This window comes from Vipera ursinii (assembly GCF_947247035.1).
Source record: "Vipera ursinii genome assembly, chromosome: 1".
Lineage (NCBI taxonomy): Eukaryota > Metazoa > Chordata > Lepidosauria > Squamata > Viperidae > Vipera > Vipera ursinii.
Window position 1 is genome coordinate 306,276,800 of NC_139512.1, and position 19,636 is coordinate 306,296,435.

General features: G+C 41.4%; 1 protein-coding gene across 2 annotated transcripts; it reads right to left on the reverse strand.

The window, feature by feature from the left end:
• Positions 1 to 5,048: 5,048 nt before the first annotated feature.
• On the reverse strand, positions 5,049 to 15,515 carry HLX (H2.0 like homeobox). 2 transcript variants are annotated; one of them, XM_083349798.1, is made up of 4 exons: positions 14,621 to 15,515; positions 12,466 to 12,645; positions 11,233 to 11,417; positions 5,049 to 6,973 (listed from the first exon to the last, which is right to left on the reverse strand). In XM_083349798.1, the coding sequence occupies exons 1-4, from the start codon at positions 15,165 to 15,167 to the stop codon at positions 6,542 to 6,544; spliced, it is 1,344 nt and encodes a 447-aa protein (XP_083205924.1). In that variant the 5' UTR covers positions 15,168 to 15,515; the 3' UTR covers positions 5,049 to 6,541. The 2 variants fall into 2 exon arrangements, with proteins under 2 accessions (XP_083205924.1, XP_083205925.1); XM_083349799.1 differs by lacking the exon at positions 12,466 to 12,645.
• Positions 15,516 to 19,636: the final 4,121 nt, after the last annotated feature.

Consider the following 19,636-nt stretch of genomic DNA (forward strand, 5'->3'; position numbering starts at 1 on the left):
CTGGAAGGAGGTTTGAAACGGTTTCTTTGACTTTTTAAGTAATTACGGTCCCCCCCCCAATTCAAACTTCTTTTACAGAAAATAGGAGTTAACACACTTCTAGAGCAGCCTTATGCCTTTACCTTGGAATAGCTTTTACAACCTACTCCAGAAAAATTTATTTTTAGTAAATTGGCACCATATGGCCCCCGTTGGTGTTTTAAAGAGTTCTAATCCTGAAGTTGCAGTTTCTCCCATAGAAAACAATACATCGTCTTCTGGTTTTCCACGGTAGAATAGCCCAGGTGTACCTTGAAGATTGACAAGTGAATTTATTAAAAAAAAATCAAATATGGTACAGTTATAGCTTTTAATAACCTACAATAAATATGCAGTAAGCTAACTATATACTTCAATTCATTGCCTGGCTCCTGAATGATTATTAGTTATCAAAATTAGCAAGTTTTAGGGCATTCTGGTTTGTTTTTTTCTTTAAATGATTTGCTGCCAGTGGAACAAGTAACTCTGCTGAATCCTCCCATCTTTTTCTAGCAGAAGAAACACACAAAAACTCTTGCATTTAATGGCTGCATCTTAGACATATGTAGATGTCCCATTAGTTCTAATGGGATTGTGCAAACATACTTACCAGGCTCCAAATTGATTTAAACCAGATAGTTAGGACATGCTGCAGGAGATAATGGGATATGATAGGAAAACAAACTTCTGTCCTAATCTTAAACAATGTTATGGAAAGTAATGTTGCCCTGTGAATAATGAGACTCCCTGTAGTAAGCACATGTTTAATTTGGGTTTCCATCCAAGGCATTGTCTTGAATTTAACATTTGCCAAGTAACATGCTTAAATTTTTACTGTATGTCTGTTAAAACTATACTCTCTATGGAGCTATTACTCTAGCCTGACTAAAAAGCTTTTGAATAGCATTTTGTTAGACATCAAATGAATCCGCTCAGGCTATGGACTAGGGATCCATTCAGCTCCTGCCTTACAGAGAGAAGTCCTCATAACATATTTTCAACTGCTGACATCAATAAGCCTAAGAGGTGCATTGAATCCAACCCAAATGAAAATCTTATGCTGAAATTCTTATACACCAGGGAGTAAGTCCAGCTCATCACCTTGTAGTTTACCTCTTGAGCTGAAATGCAGTAATATTTTTAAAAAATACTGGGGTAGTTAGGCCACGTCTATGCTAGGACCCAGTGGATTTTACAATATAAGTCCTGTCTGTAGTATTTGCCTGGGTAGAAAAACTGCACTAAATTTAAGGCTGCTCTCTTATGGGATAGGAAAAGATAATGGAATATCTTCAAACAGGTCCACAAAGTAGACATTCCTGAATGGCTGGCACCTAGTCCTAAATGTTATTTTCTCCTGTAACAAATTCTCATTTAAATATGCCCTTTATTTAGATTCATTAAACCCCAATAAGACCCCTTTCAGGTTACTTATTTCAATCTTCCCTTCCAGGCAGGCTGGGGCAGCTAAACCAAAGATGCATATATTTACAACTGTATTTAACCTGGGTTTTTTTTACTTTCAAGCTGATAACCTTTCAAATGGACATGTTACCTGAAGGTAAATCCCTACTGATTTCTGCTCTTCCTTAAATGGAAGTAATCCTGAATTAGAAGCTAGGGACCATTTTTGGTGAGATTTATGTTTCCAAAAAGGGGTTTAGGCCTCAGTGAATACCAACTAGTAACACCAGGAGGAAATAGCTAAAACAAACTAAGCAATTGTCAAATCAAGGAATATACCTGACTTCCAATTATTTTTATCTGGGTTCTTAACTTACAAATCCCATTTAAATCAAAGGGACACACATGACCCTTCCAATCTGAACATGGAACACCATGCTGTATGGCAAGCAGAGGAACATACTTCAGTAAAACGAGAATCCAGGCTAGATATCTTGCAGGAAGACCCCAAGGCTTCAGTGAAACCTCTCTACCTGAGTCTTGGTACTTTAGCCTGGGAGGGTAGACTTAAGAGTAGTGAGGATCAGCCTTTTTCAAAGGAAGACTTCTGCAGATCAGAAGGGGTCCTTACGTGAAACCTAATGTTTCAGCATTCATTTGGAGTGAGGCTGGGGCTTAGCTTATTGTGAGAACTCAGCACCTTTTAAACTTGTAATTCAACCTTTATTGTACAAACTCAGAAAAGAAAAAAGGATTGACTCATTCATAGGTTAAGTGGGCTACATAATGGCAGGCACAGAAGAGTCCCAAGGAGTCTGATTCCAGCTTCCTACTAACTCCATGTGCACAAACTGATCCTATAACTATAGATATCCTGATTTTAAACACACAGATTAAAAACTAAATCTCCATGAAAATGCTACCAATGTGTAATCCCAATCCAATGGAGTCAAGGGGCTAATACTAAAAAACAAAAAACAAAAAGCCAATGCCTCCAGAAGTTATAGAAAGACAACTCCATTATCTTGATGACTGCCACTGGGATGTCCTCACAGACTGAAATGTCATCATTCAAAAACAAAAAGAAAAAATTCCATAGGACTTACTTGCATATAATAACTCTTGAAAATTAGTACTTTTGCATACATATACCACTTTGGCTGATTCCCCCAGCACCAGACATTGGTTTAAACTGAGATGTGAATAGTTTTAGCATATTGTTAAGACTGTACTAAATCATATGGCTTATTCTGTTGGCCAAAGAACATTACCTGGTACAGTAATTGCGTTTCATTGCTTTGGGATCAGAGTTAAGCTTTGTGTAGGAATTCAGCCATAAATCAATAACGAACAGAAATAAATCCTATTAAAGGGCTTTTACTCTGAGCAAATATGGGTATAGGATTGAAACCCAATCACAGAAACCTATCAACACATTTATGCAGAAGCAAATGTGGTAGAACATGGTATAAGACCACAATCTTTGTTGCCATCTGTTGCCATCAATCCCAACTAATAAGAGATTTGCCAGGATTTGCCTTAATAACACCGAAATTACATTTAATATAGGAACTGCTTCCATGTTTTAGGAACTATGCAGGTTGGGAATTATTATTTCAGATATTATTTCCTTTCTTTAAATTTGTTATCAGAAACATCAATTTCTGCTAAAGTTTTACAGATTTTGTTCTTCCCATCCCATTTCTATCCCTGTTGCTCTTTCCCACCAGTACAGTTTGTATGGAAGATGGTCAAGAGTTAGGAAGTAGTAGGAATAAGAATTCTACTTTATTATACTTCTTTTGTGCATTATTATACACATACAGAGATTCACTTCTGCTGAAAGTACAAGGAATCAGATGGGAAACTGTTGCCTGACCCATAGCAATTCTGAATTACAAAGTAAAATCAACCTACTTTATGATGCTCATACTCAGAGGGCTTGCCACCTGATCCTGAGCACCTACTGATGAGCTCCAACTGATTACAAAGTCGAATTTCTATCAATTCTATACCTGGCCCGAGGCAAGATGACAAGTGGACAATCAAGACTATAGCAAGAAAGCAAACTGATTGGATTAAAGGAGCAGGCCTTCAATATATTGTTGGATTACCACTTATCATTCTTAACCACTGCTGGTGGAGGACAGATAATCCCCTCCATAGATTAAACAAATTCAAGGAAAATAAGGTGAGCTGTGATCAATAACAAAGTTCAATGAGAGGAATCCGTCAATAAAAGAACCATCACATTGGTTCTTTTAACTGTCCATTTTAGAATAGGAATATCCATGTTGAATGGCAACATACAGTTTGATACTAAGTGGGGATAAATCGTAGAATGGCTAGTTTCATCTCACTATGAAGTACTATTGGGATTATTAAACCTTGGACCCTTAGTGGAAATTGCCACATTTTGCATCTTCTTTTATTTTTTTGAGAAAATGTTCCTAAATCCTCCGTCTTGTGATTCTCAGGAATAACTATGATCTAAGCCCAGCAGCAGTATGGCAGCAACAAAAATTAATTTATATACCACATACATGTGAAATGATGAAGCAGAGGTTGATCCTAAACTGCTTAATAAAACTATATTGTGATTTGGTTCTATAAATGGCATGAGTCATTTGGGCTGTCTAAGAAGTACAGCTGGGATTTCAAAAGAACATTATGATCCAAGACAAATTTAGATAAATTACAGTAATGCAATATAATTCTTGCAAGAATGACAGGAAAAGGGTTTTGGTTTAAAAGAAAATTCAAAGGTTGGAATTCCAGATTACATCCTCTGAGCTTTAATTGTTCTTAGTCTACAGATCCCAGGGTTCCTGGGACCCCTGATTTCAGGTTTTCCTTTATAGCGTGGGTGCAAAACCTCTGGGCCAGGAATTGCTTGCCTTCTGCCAACACTTTTAGAGGCCCCTGCACACTTCCCAAGTGGGGTATAGCTAGTGTGTGTGTGTGTGTGTGTGTGTGTGTGTAAATTTTGGGGTCTGTGAAAAAATTTCCAGTGGAGAGATCTTATTTCCAGTGTTGCAAAAACCACTCATAAATCATCTTTCATAATATTCAGTCTGGTTTCTACATCTGTTAGAACTATTGGTAAAAGTGGAAATAAAATCAACATAGCAATTATATACAGATTGTGAATATATCATAGGTAACAATATCAGTGTGTACCTTCCCTTTTATTATAAAAGTATCCTTTTATAGTACATATATCTATTCCCTTCATTTTATCCCATTTTAACATGGAAGGCTGAGCTTTATTGCAAAGATTAACTCAGTTTCCTGAGGCTTGGACACAGCTAAATATTATCTTCATCAGTGCAAAAAAGTTTATGTAACCACCTAGCAACTACTACTGCCAAAGAATTAAAAATATCTTTACTTTCTGGCACTTTTTCTTTTTACCCTTATGTTTACTGTTATTGTTGTCTCAGCATTAGTTTTTTATAGTTAGATGAGAGCTCAATCTAATAAATCTATTCATTTTTAAGATGTAACAAAACTTAACATTCTTCTCAAATTCAGTTGCCTATCAAGTTGGATGCTGTTAATGAAATAGTGGAGGATGAATTAAAAAGTAAATAATCAATTATGTCCTATAATACTCCCCAGACCCAATTTCTTCCTAAATACAGAATTTCATTGTTTGTAATGCTGTTTCTTTCCTTTTCAGTTAAATGTGCAGAAGGAGCAAAATGCTTGGAGAGGAAGGAACTTTATGCTATGTGCTTTATTACCAATTAAGTTTCAAATAATTGGGATTGGAATTGCATTTCTATCTTAATTTCAAGTTTCAGACTGACTTTCCTGAAGAACCCAGCAATGGAGAGCATGAATTACTTATGGAGGGAAACTGCCTTTTTTTTTAGCTATGACTATTTTGAAATTAACTTTTCCCCTACTCAAACCATTTTTAAATAATAAACATGAACATGCCTGAATCTTTAACCAAATAATATAATTATGTAGATGTTCTTTCCATATATCAAACTAGGTGGAACCCAACCCTATGCATTTAAAAATAAATTTCATACCAGACTGTTGTTTCCAAAAGCAGACTGTTAAAATAAACATGCAAGGGACACAGCTACAGGTATTAAGTTGCTTGGAAATCATAGCTACATGTTCACCTCCATTAAATTAATCTGCATTTTCCTCTATGTGTTGGTATTCTACCTTTAGGGTAGATTGAAGGATTTACCTCCAAATTTTATTTAGTGGATTGTTTTTAAGTGTCATCTGCTTATCATCAAGCCATTCATTTTAACTAAAGAAATTAAATGCAGAGCCCAATATGAGATCCCTTGCTTTTTAATAAATAAGGAAATTTAAAATCCCTCAAAGGGTTGCTTTCCTATACTACAACTTTGGATTTCTTACTTCAGAAAAAACTTTGGAATAAACTTTGCCTGCCCTTTCTTCAAAGTCCTTATTACATACCATGGCTATGGGAGACACAGAATTTGGGAGATTGAGGGAGAAGAGGAATCGATGCTCAGGTGGAATCGGCAACTCGGCCACCAGACCGTTAAGGCAACCAGACTACTTTTGCCGCGAACAAAAATACCCGTTAAATGTAAGAAACTCTTTATTTACAATCTACTTTTCTCCATCTTCATCCGAGTCTGTTGGTTCTCCAAGCATCGTTTTTTCAAGCAACCATTTGCCACGGGCAGGGCTGCTTCTTGCCGCAACCGGGCGAGGGAGCCAGAGGTGGCTCGAGGGCTGCAAAGCTCGACTTTTTCCTTGGCCTTTGCTAGGCTCCTCGAACCAGAAGCCCTCCAGGCCTCGCACGTCGGGGTGACTCTTCACCGTGAAGGCGCCCAACTTCCCCCTCCCCGGCCTACCTGAGTGGACCCGTTCAGGCCGCGCTGTCTGGAGCCTGCAGGATCATCTCTGGGCTGCCCCGTGTCTTTTGGAGAGGGGCCCCGCACCCTTCATACAGAGACAGGGCCCCGATTCCAAAGGCAGCCCGGCTCCACCCGCGGTTTAAAGTCAATTCGCCCGGAACCCATTTTGGAGCGCTCCGCCCACAACTAGCAGTTAGTATATCCCGCATCCAAAGGCCTCCGTCAGGCTGACCCCTCGGAGCTTGGCTGAAGGGAGGCCGTCACGGAGAGTCCCGCAGGCAAAACGAAGACTCGGGGCACCGCAGAGGCTCTCGGCCTTGCTCCAGGCCTGGGAGAGGGGTTGGCGGCGGCGGCGGCGGCAGCGGCTCGGAGCGAGCAGCGGTCTCCAAACCGGCGGGTGGATGCAGCTCCGCGATGTGCCGCTGCACGGCCTGATCGGGGGCAGCTCCCGGCTCAGTCCGTTCCGCGTCGCTGCCGAGCTCCAGATCCAGGGATTCTGCCTCGCTGCTGTCACTGTCGCCTTCCGAGCGGCTCGGGCTGCGCTCGAGCTCACCTTCGCCTGCTGGCCCGGGCCCCAGACCCGCTCCGGCTGCAGCCACTTTCTCCGCCGGCTCCTTCTCTTTGTCTTTCTGGGCCTGAGCCTCTTTGGAGTGTCGCCACTTCATGCGCCGGTTCTGGAACCACACTTTCACCTGCGGGCAAATTTATTGATGTCTTTTATTCTTCGTTCAATTTATTTACCGCAGGGGTCTTCAAACTTGGCCCTTTTATGACTTGTGGACTTCAACTCCCAGAATTCCTCAGCCAGCTTTGCTGGCTGAGGAATTCTGGGAGTTGAAGTCCACAAGTCATAAAAGGGCCAAGTTTGAAGACCCCCTGATTTACCGCCTATTTCGCCGCGAGGCTACTCTAGGCAGCTTACGATAATCAAAAGGAAGAAAAATGAAAGCCGTGTAAACAGAAGTACAACAATAGAACGCTAGAGTATAATAAAGGAACACAACGAAAATAAATACATCAATATGATAACAAAAGGATGGATGGGTGGAGAGCACAAAGCAAAGGGTTGAGGGGGGGGGACAAATACCGAAGAGAGGTGGGGCTCAAAATTAACTAGGGCTGGACTGGCAATTGCTCCATTTTGTAACAGTTCCTCTCCCTGGTCTGCGATAATAATAATAATAATAAAAAAGTAGACTGGAATGTTCTAGTCCTCGTGGGTACAGAAATAATACAGTAATTTGGAAGGATCATGTCTTTATGATGTTAATCTCGTTTTTAAAATGAAAATTTAGAGCCCTTTTCTGGTCACCCAACCATTGTTGGGCCCATGTAAAAGTATTTTGAGCAGAGGCTTTATATCACTTCAAAGGATGGAGGGCGCTACTTGGGAGCCGGAGGAGGAGGAGGAGACCGCTGTTGATGTTTTTGGTAGGGAGAGAAGCAGTTCACAATAGTCTGGGTATTTTGGGAGTCTAACCTTAGGGCTCAGTAAGTTTAACTAGCAGTTAAGGCACCAGGCTAGAACAAGGAGAGCTGGGTGATCTTGAGCCAATCCCTCTCTCTCAGTCAAGGAAAGAGATAATGGCAAATCACTTCCCACAGTCTTGCCAAAAGGGATGTGTCCAGGTAGCTACCAGAAGTCAAGACTGGCTGAAAGCACCACAACAACAATGGCTTCAAGTGTTTATGCTATCTGCACCAAATGTCACCCATTCCTCTGCCCCTTTACTTCCAGACAAAATCTGGAGGATGGGCTCGCTTTGCTGGGTCCTCTTAAAACACTAGCCACACAATTGTACACAGAAGGAGGTGGATTTCAAAACTTGACTCAGGGTTTAAAGGTGGGTACATGCTTCACCTTTTTCATGCAAGATAATAAAAGGGATTGGGTAAAGCTGAAGTGCTAATTCATTATTTTGTCTTCCTTCCACTGGCATTATCAAGGTCAGTGATATTAATGGACAAAATGGCAGAAGAGAAGAAAAGGAAAATGCCTTGGATTTTCTTTTTAAAAAATCACATATGGGGGGGAGTGAAATTGCTGAACTCCCAAGTTTTCTCTTGTCATCATAAATACTTCGCAAATTCTTAATCCTGCTGTTTCTAAAAATGAGCCCAGCCTTTTCCTGCAGAAATATCTACAAGCAAAGTCATTGGTTTAGATTTTCACTTCCTAACAAAATTGTCTTGCTAAAAGCTTAGATACAGAAGAATCGGGTCTTCCTCTGTTCTTTGGCTACTTCTCTACCATATTTAATACTGTACAGCAAAATTACATAAGTTCTTTAATTTGTACAACTCTGCATTTAATTTGTCCCTCTGCATTATGGACATTAAAATTGCAAAGTCCCCTTTCATTTCTTAGTTTTTTCATTCCATTTTTTTCTTGTTAAAATGTGGGTGGTCTATAGGTGATTGAGGCTGGAATGTTAATCAAATAGCCCAGGTTTTTTAATGCTGGAAACTATCAGGGAAGGTGCCTCAGCCTGATTTTACTCTAGCGGCTGGAGTTCCTTTCAACTTTGAACAGGAGGACCAAGTATATGTAAGCTGGAAGAGTGGGGATATGTTATGCCAATAACAGCTTATTCCATTTATACCTATGTTTTTTTAAAAATGTAGTTTTTTGTAAAAAAAACTTATTAAAAATATTTAAACATTTAAAAATAACATTGATATTGGTTATGAATCTGCCTGTATAATTGTCTGGTCACTTCTATCATTACATTTTTAAAAATTTGTTTGTTTGTTTGTTAATACAAAAAATTGTCATTGATAATGATTCTAAGAGAGGCCATCTTGATGGTACATGGGCATATGTAGCTTGGTAACTAATATTAACACAGATTCCAAAACAAATGGAGAGATCAGGTTAAAGTTGTCAACTTGGTTTTCAAAGAAATAGGTTAAGGCAATATCTATTTGCTATGGAGAAAATCCAGTGAACTCAGTGGAAATTACTTCTCAGAAACCATTTGTAGTGTTGCGCAATTAAACAATTCAAGTGAGCTCAGGAAAATTAAAAGTGTAAGCCTGCTTTCCCAGACATAGGTTTTTTTACAATTAAGTACAATATGTTTGTGTATCCAAAGAAAAGATACTAAAATAAGTAAAAACTATAAACACTTTCTATAATTATATGTTATTTCATTAAATATTATTCTAGTGTCAAGAATGTTTCCCACCCCTGTCCTACCTTTTCTTTATAAGAACCCCCATTAGCCACAGCTATATGTTCACAGATTTCCCATATCTGTGATATGATAGAATCTGGATGATAAATCAAGGCTTGTATGATAAGAATTATCACCTCCTATTTGCTGAACAAGGAACTTCCTTTGAATCCAGTAGACTGCCAGGAGAATAGTATTGGCATTTTCCTACAGTTTTCACATTAGTTGAGAACGTGCCTGGAACTTTTCCCTCCTATCTCAAAAGACAGACTTCCCAGATTATAAAATTTAGCCCATACTCACTCAGAAAGGACATTTGTGAATGAATGTGTAGAAAACAAGGAAACCTTCTAACTCACTATGATGGAAAATCAAACCTAGTATGCTGGAGGCGGGGGAGAAACATGTGCATTTGTCCAATTTCTCCCACCATCACAATAGGAGAGAATATATGAAGCTCAGGATTGAACTGTGGACTCAGTTCCATAGGATTAGGCTGGGGTCAATGGCAGTTGTCCCTATTTTTAGTTTCCTCTCGGCCAGTTGTCCCTTCTTTCTTGCTGGCATTTCCCACTAGCAGCCAAAATAAACACTTTGGCTGTAATGACAGATCAATCTTGGTCCTAATTTATGGTCCCACTAGACGGGTTATTTACTGCCTTGTCTTACTCAGGATGAAGCCATGTAGAAACAAATTGCTTATGTTGCACCCAGAGGTTGGGGAGGAGGGGCGATTGAGTTGTTCTTTTCTGCCCTGTAGGCGCCTCTCCCATGCATAAAACACTGTCCACTTAAACCACCTTCTACAAACAACATCTACCCAGTTTAACAGCTCATTTAATTGATCTATATTTTTGGTTCCTCAATACACTGAACCTTAAAGTAGTTAAGTTATGAGATATTCCATCATGTACACATTTCCAGACACACAAAAACTAATCAAGGTTAAAATTAGGTTTAACATGTTGGCTAATAGTTGCTTAAGTAACTGGTGTGGTTAAGGCTCTTGTGCAAGGAAGAGCATGCAGATGGGTTAGATGACAAATTTGGAAAGCAGCATTTTAACTTCTCTGAATATGGATAAATACAAAGAAGGATGTTAACAGGTATATAAGAACTCCATTTTATATCCAGTTTCCTGAATTCAAGCATTGCTAGCTGAATTCGAATCTTAACCAAATCAGGCAAAATCTTAGGGGCTGCGGTTGCATAACAATATTAACCTGCTACATTTGATTAAATTTGATTAAATTTGTTTGTTTGTTTTTATGTTGGCCTGATGCCTGCTCCATGTGTTCTATCCACCTAACTGAAATAATGCTATGGCAGTGAGGTTATTGTGTGTATCCCACCAGTGGAAATTATTTGGAATAAGCTGAAAAATAATGAAAGCACTTTCAGTAAAATATTACTGTAGAACTACTATGTGGGATAAGTTCCTCCTCTGGAAACATTTGTTTGCCCAGTGGGTAAGAAATCAGGATACCACAAAGACACGGTGTGGGTGTTGCACATGAAAGGCGAAGTGGGTGAGTCTATTTACTACCTATTAAATATAGGGGTATGTGGGTTTTATTTTATTTTTTTGCTAAGGGGACAGATTTCTTTTGCTTTAAAGAAATAGCATCTAAACTTCAACAAATAACAAACAGCCTGTGGAAGAATGGGATTTATAATACCTAGACGTCCCAGAAGAATCACAGCTTAAATGCTCAGTGGGGCTACAGATAAATTAGTCAAAAGGAGTTTTTAATTTTTTTTTTTAAAATGCTTACTTGAGCATCTGTGAGCCCTAACATGGCGGCCAATTGTTTTCTGTCCGGTTTGGTGACATATTTCTGGATTTCAAAGCGTTTCTCCAATCCTTTTCTTTGGAGATTAGAAAAAACCGCCCGGGACCACGAGCGTTTCCGTTTGTAGGTCTGAGGCAGCGTGTCTTTCGTAAGCACCGCATACGGACCTGGAGGGTTGAACAAAAGAAGAGGAAGAGACAGGCGTTTAAGGGGCTGATCAGGAGCGGATAAAAGTCGGATCCCCGCCGCCCCCGCTTGCAGGGAAAGCGCGTCCAAAGGGGGCTAACTTCCCAAGAAACTCTCCAGTAGAAGCCTGCTGCTAAGAATAGCTCCGTTCCTAGAGTCAAGGATCACCAATCTTGTCTTTCAGTGGTTGCAAAAAAAAAAAAAAAAAAACACACCCTATGCTGCCGCTGCTGCGCCTGAAATAACGCGGCGGCCCGCCCCTACAATTCCTTCTTTCTTTGGATCGTCTTCTGCTGCTGGATCGCTAGTCTATTTAACATCCCTCTAAGGCAGCGTTTCCCAACCTTAGGAACTTGAAGATGCGTGGACTTCAACTCCCAGAATTCCCCAGCCAGCTATGCTGGCTGGGGAATTCTGGGAGTTGAAGTCCACGCATCTTCAAGTTCCTAAGGTTGGGAAACGCTGCTCTAAGGGTTCCAGGGCTGTGATTCTCCTTGAAAGTCAGCGCCCTTACCCTCGGCTTTCCAGATGTTGCTAGATTTCTTAGCCACGTTAAAAAAAAACAAAAACCCGAGCCTTCCATATTAATAGCCCCGAGAGGGTGTCAGTTAAGTCAGGGGCAAAGAAACAGAGTCTTTCGTTAGCTCTTTTTTTTCATATCTGTGATTAAGGTTGAGTGTCAAAGGGGCCATCCATAACCAGGATCCGTTTGGGTGGAATTAAGCTCCGCTGAAACAAATAACAAAGCTTAGGATCCGGTGCTAAGGAATCCTAATTGCAAGTGCTAAGCCTTCCATAGGCTTACTTCGATGATCCTTAGTTCAAGAGAAAAAGTGGGTAAGAAAGCAACCCTTGAAAAAAAATTTAATCTATTTTCCTTACTTGGGTGCCTTCCAAAGGACTAAATTCTGGCCAGGAAAAGTGCCACATTGTCTAGGGATGATGGGAAAATTGGAAGGTAACCAGGTTCACTCTCACTTTGAGAGTGGCAGAGAGGGATTGATCCGTGCCTAGGATGAGTTTTTATACCTGGAAAAGTGTCTTGAAACTGGTGCTGAACGGAATTCCTTGGGGTTGTGTTTAAGGGTCCCAGGACCCCAGAAGTCTCGTTAATGGGTTCTAGAGACGTGAAGAACTGGCCGGACGGAGGCTGTAAGGTGGGGATATGAACCCCGCTTGGGCGGCTGGTGGTTAATAAAGAGGTCAGATCTGTGGGCACAGGAACAAGGAGAGCTCTGTTACAAGATGAGCAGAATGGTGCAGGTCCCAACCCCGTCTATATACCTTGGCCATAGCCCACTGGTGGCAAGCCCTGCTGGCCTGTAGGGAACTGGGGGGGCACTCCAAGACCACCTTAAAAAGTTTGGAGGCCCTCAACAGACCTGAAACTGACAAACTCCTCTGTGCACAAATGCCACTGTGAGGCTCACAGCATATGCTCCTTATTCAAGATCAAAACCAAATTCAAAAACCAAGTCCAATTCCATTCAAGGCAGGCTGAAATCACCCCTATGTTGATAGGGTAGGCCCAAACCAGGAAAGAACTTCTCCAGCAACCTCTCAGGTGCCTCTTTTGGCCTTAGATGCCACATGTTAGACGGATGGGGGGGGGTGGTTCATAACTTATAACAGCATTTTCTCCCTAGTTAAATTTCCTAGTTAATGTAGCCAGCCATTTGTACTGCAGTGCTGTTGATCTGTTTTTGGTAACCCTTCCCACTCCAAGGATAGTGGAGGGAAGTGGAAAAACAAAGGAAGATTGAAGGGCTCAAATCCTGCATTATTTCAGAGAGGGCAGCCAAAGTAAGATATTTCTACAAAGAGCCCAAGCTGCTTTTCTTAGTTTTTACAAATGTGAAGTAACCACACTGAAAGTAAAATGGCAATTCACATCTATGACAGGCCTCTAGACCATTCTCCCTTGCTTGATTCAGTACATTATTCAATTGAACCCGTCTAAATTTGCTTGAAAAGGGATCAACAGATTGATTTATCTGATAGGTAAAAATGATCTCCAGGCCCATGGATGCTCAGCAATGGGTTGGCCCAATAGGCTTCAGTCCAAGAGATCAGCTTTCAACATTTGGGAGCTTAGGCCATCCACCCCAAAAGTTCAAACTCAGTTTCTTTTGCAGCATTGATGCAAAATTAAATCACAGCTATCCTATCTGTCTGCCTATTTCCTGGAAAATAAAGCTTTTGGGGGCAGTTTGCATTTTTCATAATCCATGAGGATATTTAACATTAAGTGCAATCAGATATCAATTTCCTTTGGGTGATCAATATGGTCCAAATAGTTATCTGGGATAATGCAGATAATGGGGTGACTTTGTTCATGGAGAAGCTTGGTTGCTCCCATCTCCAACACCCAGATTAATACTTTCACTGGTGGGCAGTGTAAAGCTACAAATGCTTACGCAGAAATAAACACCATTTATCTCAAAGAGGACTTATTCTCAATTTTGGGGGTCAGAAAACAGGTCTACTTGATCCGACAATTCAGATACCCTGTGACCCTAAGGAGAAAAACCATTCAACTAGTTTACAACTGCAGTGTCCAAATCAATGAGACTTACTTCCAAGTAATTACTTTCTGGAAAGAGACTCTGGCCTGAATTTCTTCCAAAGATTTCTGAATCTTTAAACAATCCAATTGCTCAACTGTTTGTTCCATTGAGCAACAACAGAAACATCACAGCCGCAGCTGCAGCAGAGCTGTGTTGGGTTCCTTCCCTCAACTCTGGAAAGGGCTGATTTTACAAGTTACGCTTGATTAGAGTCGGAGATTTTCAAGATTTTCAACCTTTCCGACTCAGTCTAAATGTTTGGGCATTAATAACTGAAGGAAAATTAGCAAAACGGGTCCTTCTATAAATTTCAACCCACCCTTCCTTGTAGGTTGTCAGTAAGGGTCCCCAACTTCATAGCAGGACCACACAGGGTTGATCTTCCAGTTGAAGTGGGAAAATTACATATAGTCCGCTTTCAAATAAAAAGACAGTACGGACCATTCTAAAGGACTGTGAAAGGACCCTGCAAGAACCGGACCCTGCTCAAATTCATCATCACACACACACACACACACACACACACACACACACACACACACACGAAAGGTCCACATACAGTTTAACAAAACAATTTCAGTTCTCCAGAAGGGAGGAGAAAGCAAAAAAAAACTAACCTCTCAGAGTGTTGCTCTCCTTCAGTTTCGGGTCGAACTCGGCAGACAAAATACGATCAATCCCAAATTTCAAGTCTTTGCTGGAGGGGGCGGCTGCAGAGCCAGGGTGGGTCTGGCGGCTCTGCCCTCCGCCCGGGGTTCGTGCACCTCCGCCGGAGCCCCCGGTGGGAGAGCGCTGGTGCTGAGGATGAGAGGTGTGGTAGGGAGCCGAGAGAGGTGAGAGCCTCGTGGCGAAGGCGACTGAAGTGTCCGGGGCCACCATGGGTGTCGGTCTGAGCGGGGAAGCGGCGCCGTGGTACTGGGCATGGGCATGGATTCCACCTAAATGGGAGGCCAGATTAGCCGAGGTTCCTCCGGGCAGGCCCTCAACAGAGACTTCTCCCGCGGCAGCGTGTAAAATGTCCGCGATGCAGAAAGACGGTTTCTTGAGCCCCGAGGGATCCAAGGAAAAACAGCCGCTAGCGCCGGGGCCCGCCGGGCTACAATATGCCGCTGACCACAGACTGAAGTTGGAAGCGTAAAAGGGTGCGAGGCCGGCAGTGTACATCCTGCCGATCCGGCGGCCGCTCGCTCTTGTCTCGGCTCCTTGACTGGCCGGAGGGACCCACAGACTCAGTAACTGCGTGCTCCGACTGGCCCCGCAGCCCGCCAGCAAATCCGGGAGCAGTTAATTGCCTCCTTTCCTCCTGGTCAGCCTGGAGAGCTTCAACGCCGAAATGGCTCTTGGCCTGGCCGCATCGCGGGAGGCGAAACGAGGCCACGCCAGAGCTCAAGCCACGCGCTGCGAAAGCCAGGCGCGGCAAACAAAACAATAACAACCCCCCCCAAAAAAATACCTCGCGCGCACCCACATCCAAACACACACACACACACCAGAAAACCCCCCCTCTCTGAAAAAAAAAAGGAAGAGGGGGGGAATTAAAAAGTATCCACCCGCCCACGACCCTTCAGCAAAATCAGCTTCCCAGATTCTCTCTCTTTTTTTTTTCTACCGCGGAGGAAAAGAAAAAAAAAAGAAAAGAAAAATTCTTCTGGGGCTTGATTGGACAGAAAGCGGCCAATCCGGAGCCGCAGAGGGATGGCCAAGAAAGGAAGGAAGGAAGAAAGGGAAGCGGCAAGCCACGCCTCCGTCTTGCCCTCGACTTTGGGTGACGGTTCCCGACCCAACCAAAATCGGCTTTTCGGGGGCTCTCCCTTCCCTGAACTGGGTCGTCCTCGAAACTGAAGGGTTCTTTGCTAATTGTTCTCGCCGGTCCTTTCTGTCCAAGGAAGTGGTGTAGGTAAGCCCGATTCGGAGCGTGCAGCTTGCCTTCACTCTCCACCACCCGTCCCATTTGAGCTTCAGAACCAGAAGGAGGCAGAAGGAGGCAGCGCCGAGGCAACTGAGGCTTCCCTTCGGAGCCTCGCGGGCGATGCAAAGAGTGGGCACAGCCTTTCCAAATGAATTACCAACTCTTTTATAACGGAGTAGAAGAGGTTTTTTTATTTTAAAAAAACGAGGCGGTGTCATTCCCCTCCATTCCTTGAATATTGGAGGGTCTGAGGTGTGGAGAGGATAAATCTTTCGTACGAAGCTTCTTTCCTTCTCTGATATAGGCAGGTAGGCTGGGACCGACTAGTGCTCGAAACTTCCGTGGGTCGCTGAACGATCGAGTTGCTATTTCGGTGGATAAAGTGCAGCGCAGTGAGCTCGCTGGATCTGTGGCTAGGCAGTTTCCAAAGGCAATTCCCGTAGGCCGGTGCAAACTACACATCCCGATTGTTTATTTCGAAATGTGCAAACGGATGGTAACAAGGCCTGAGCATACAAAGATAGCACCAATAAGTCCCCTGGATCTGGACTTTTTTTCCCCAAAAGTGAAAGATTTCTGGAATCTGATCACAGAAACAAGCGCAAGGGAATTGTGATAAAATCAGCAAGAAAAACTAGATTCCCTTAGAAATAAATCCCATGAGGGCCAAGGTGCTTGAAATCAGAGCTATAACATTTATAAGTTAGATGCTGATTCACCCCTGAATCAGAAAAGTAATCAGTGCTGATCCTTTTGCCCATTCAAATAAAAGGAACTTGAAGGAGAGCGCACAGCTTCAAAGGAAATATGCATTTCTTAATGCCAATTCAATACTCCAGGAGTATAAGACTACTCTCCTATTAATATTCTCTGCAACACAAAGTTTGCACAATTTTGTACAGTTAGTCTAAATTATTGTCTTTGAGTTTTAGATCTTTCTCCCTGCAAAACCTACTATTTCTCCTTTAAAATATTTTGAGTCCAGATTCTCATCAAACAGGAATATTGCCTCATACGTTATAGAGATAGAAATACTAGGAAAACAGGGTGCTTCTCTAAACTGGAGACAGCCTCAAATCTAAGTTAGTAATAGGATCATTTTTATTATACATTTACTTTAAAAATCAGTTTGAAATCTTACAGTCCAGGACTATATGTGTAGACGATGCAGACAGAAATATTCACAACTTTTGCGCTTTCCCACATTTATCATTTCTAAATTTTATTATTTATTTGGCATATGATGAGAACATGATAGAAAACAAGTAAACATATATACAGTCCACATAATTATACATAAAACTTTATGGGAATATGGCAGTGGCCTCATTAGATATCCAAGTCATATTTCTAAATATAAACATGCTACTTCTGCTTGTTAATTTCAACAAGATTTGTGCAAATAAATGCCTTAAAGACAAGTGGAAATAAATAAATTACTCAAATAAAAAAATTTATATTCAGCATGTAGAAGAACAAGCATAAAACAAGCCTTGCTCAGTCATTAGGCATTTTTAAAAAGTCCAAACATTCTGTGTTTGCTATATCAAGCTATCCCTATATCAGAGGTTCCATGACTTTCTTTAAGAACACCAGAGATTTAACTGCCCTTCACAATTAGCAGTTAAATGACTGTGCTTTGTTTTGCAATCATTATCAGCCCCTCTAATCCTAATAGATTTCACATAAAGAGAATTGCTTGAACAGCAGAGAAGAAAACACACTGGTTACTGGAGTGGGCTTCTTCAGGGAATCTCCAAGGCAGAGTGAAACCAACCCTTTCAAAAATCCACAACAAATGTTCAGAACTGAAAAAAACATATCCTACTCTTAAAATTATTCCCAGTTTAATAGTGGTGGGATTGCTATAAAATATGTCATAATTTTGTTTGAATACTGTCATGCTTCAGCAAGTCAATCCTTAACCTTACAGTCGCTTAAGGCTTGCAACTGCAGGGGCACAAATCTTCATGGAAATTCCCACTTAATCCCTTGAAGAACGTTTTGGAGGAAAGATATGTAGATCAGTCTTTCATGCGATTAAACTCTTCACAATTATGCCTAATGGCCTGTCCAAAATTACGGAAAGGGAACCATCAATTTTATTTTATTTTCCACTTTGCAACAGTTACTAGAAGAAGAAAAAAACCCTGCCTCAGCCATCCTTGCGACATCATAAAAATCAATTTGGTATTTTCATATTGGCACATGTTATAAACTGGATAACTCTCTGAATGTGGTCCTAAAAATATTGGGTGAAACTTCAGGTCCCAGAATAATTATTGTACAATACATATTCACTTTTTCTGGAAAGAAGAGTAGCAGGGATTTATCTTCTGCCACTGATTAAACAAAAATCTCCTTCCAGCTCATTTTAGCTCAGCTTCTGGTGACTGAATATCTCTGTTCAATAAATTTGTTGGCAGAGGGAAAGGATTGCTATTGTGACTTCTGCCTTTTTTCCAAAGAGTTAAACTGACAGTGTCAGAGGGAATATGCTAAAAAAAAACTTGTTCTGGGAGAAAAAGCAAATATCCATCTTCCCAAGTTTGGACATAAACATAATAAAGAAAATGATTTATCAACGTACACTGTGATGTTTTTCTAGGAATCTGAAAGACAGCCCTTGCTGAATTAGCTAGCCTCGCCTTTAAAAAAAACACCATAGGTTTCAAGGAATTTGAGCAAAGTTATTAAGGCCCAGCTCTATTTACTACAAAAGTAGATAGCCAGAAAGCCAGGGATATTTCCTTCTGGTCTAGATGGCAGAAAAATGTCCAGCTGAAGTTTCAGTTTTAAGAGCAAATTCAACATGTGCAGCTTTTTCCACAGTGATTTCAAAACAATTTATTTCAAAGCAGACCCTATAAGCAACAGATGGATTTTATTTATAATTACATCCACAGAAGTATAACTATTACCTTTTTTAAAAAAAGGCTTTTTGAGGTGCCTGGGTGTCAGGAGCTACACACCAACTTTCTGAACAGGCCAGTACTGTATGTCCAACTGTGCACTGCCAGGCTTGCCCCAGCTTCTCCTTCACAGCTCTTTTTCAACGGAGAGGTGCCAAATGGGCGGCATCATTCTGAAAGGAGCAACGTTAGCAGGAGCATCTGTCTAAGAAAAGAGTGAATTTTGAGATGTCAAGTTCCAAATGGCAAGAGAAATGACATACATAGAAAAGAAAGTCAAGTAAGTAGCTGCTTAATTACTTACAGCAGTAATTAATCTGCTTGGTGTGGACTGATACTATTGTTTTGTCTGGAAGGAGTCCTGCCACCCAAACAAGCGAAATTAAATGCCCTCTGAAAAGGTAGGATTGAACATAAAGTTTTGCTTCTCCTTTTTTTTCAAAATGGATTCCACATTCTTGCTTGCCAGACAAAACTATCCTCTTGTCTCCTCCCCACTAGCCAGAACAGATCCTTCACTCCTCGGCCACTGGTTTCCCCTATGAATGGTTTTTAAGATCATTTTCTTGTCAGGGAAAGTGATTTGCAACTGCCCAGCTTGCATTATGAGGGGCGGGAGGGGGAGCCAGAGCATTTCTGGATAAGGAACCATCAGAAAGAAAGAAATACAGGAAGGTGGTGGTGGGGAGAGTCTCCATCAGCTCAGCACTTACATTTTTAAGGATATCTAAAAATAACCTGTAGGAAGTCCTCTCCCAAATAAGTTACAATAAAGTTAGACCTAAGGATGGGCCTCATGCCTTACAGGACAG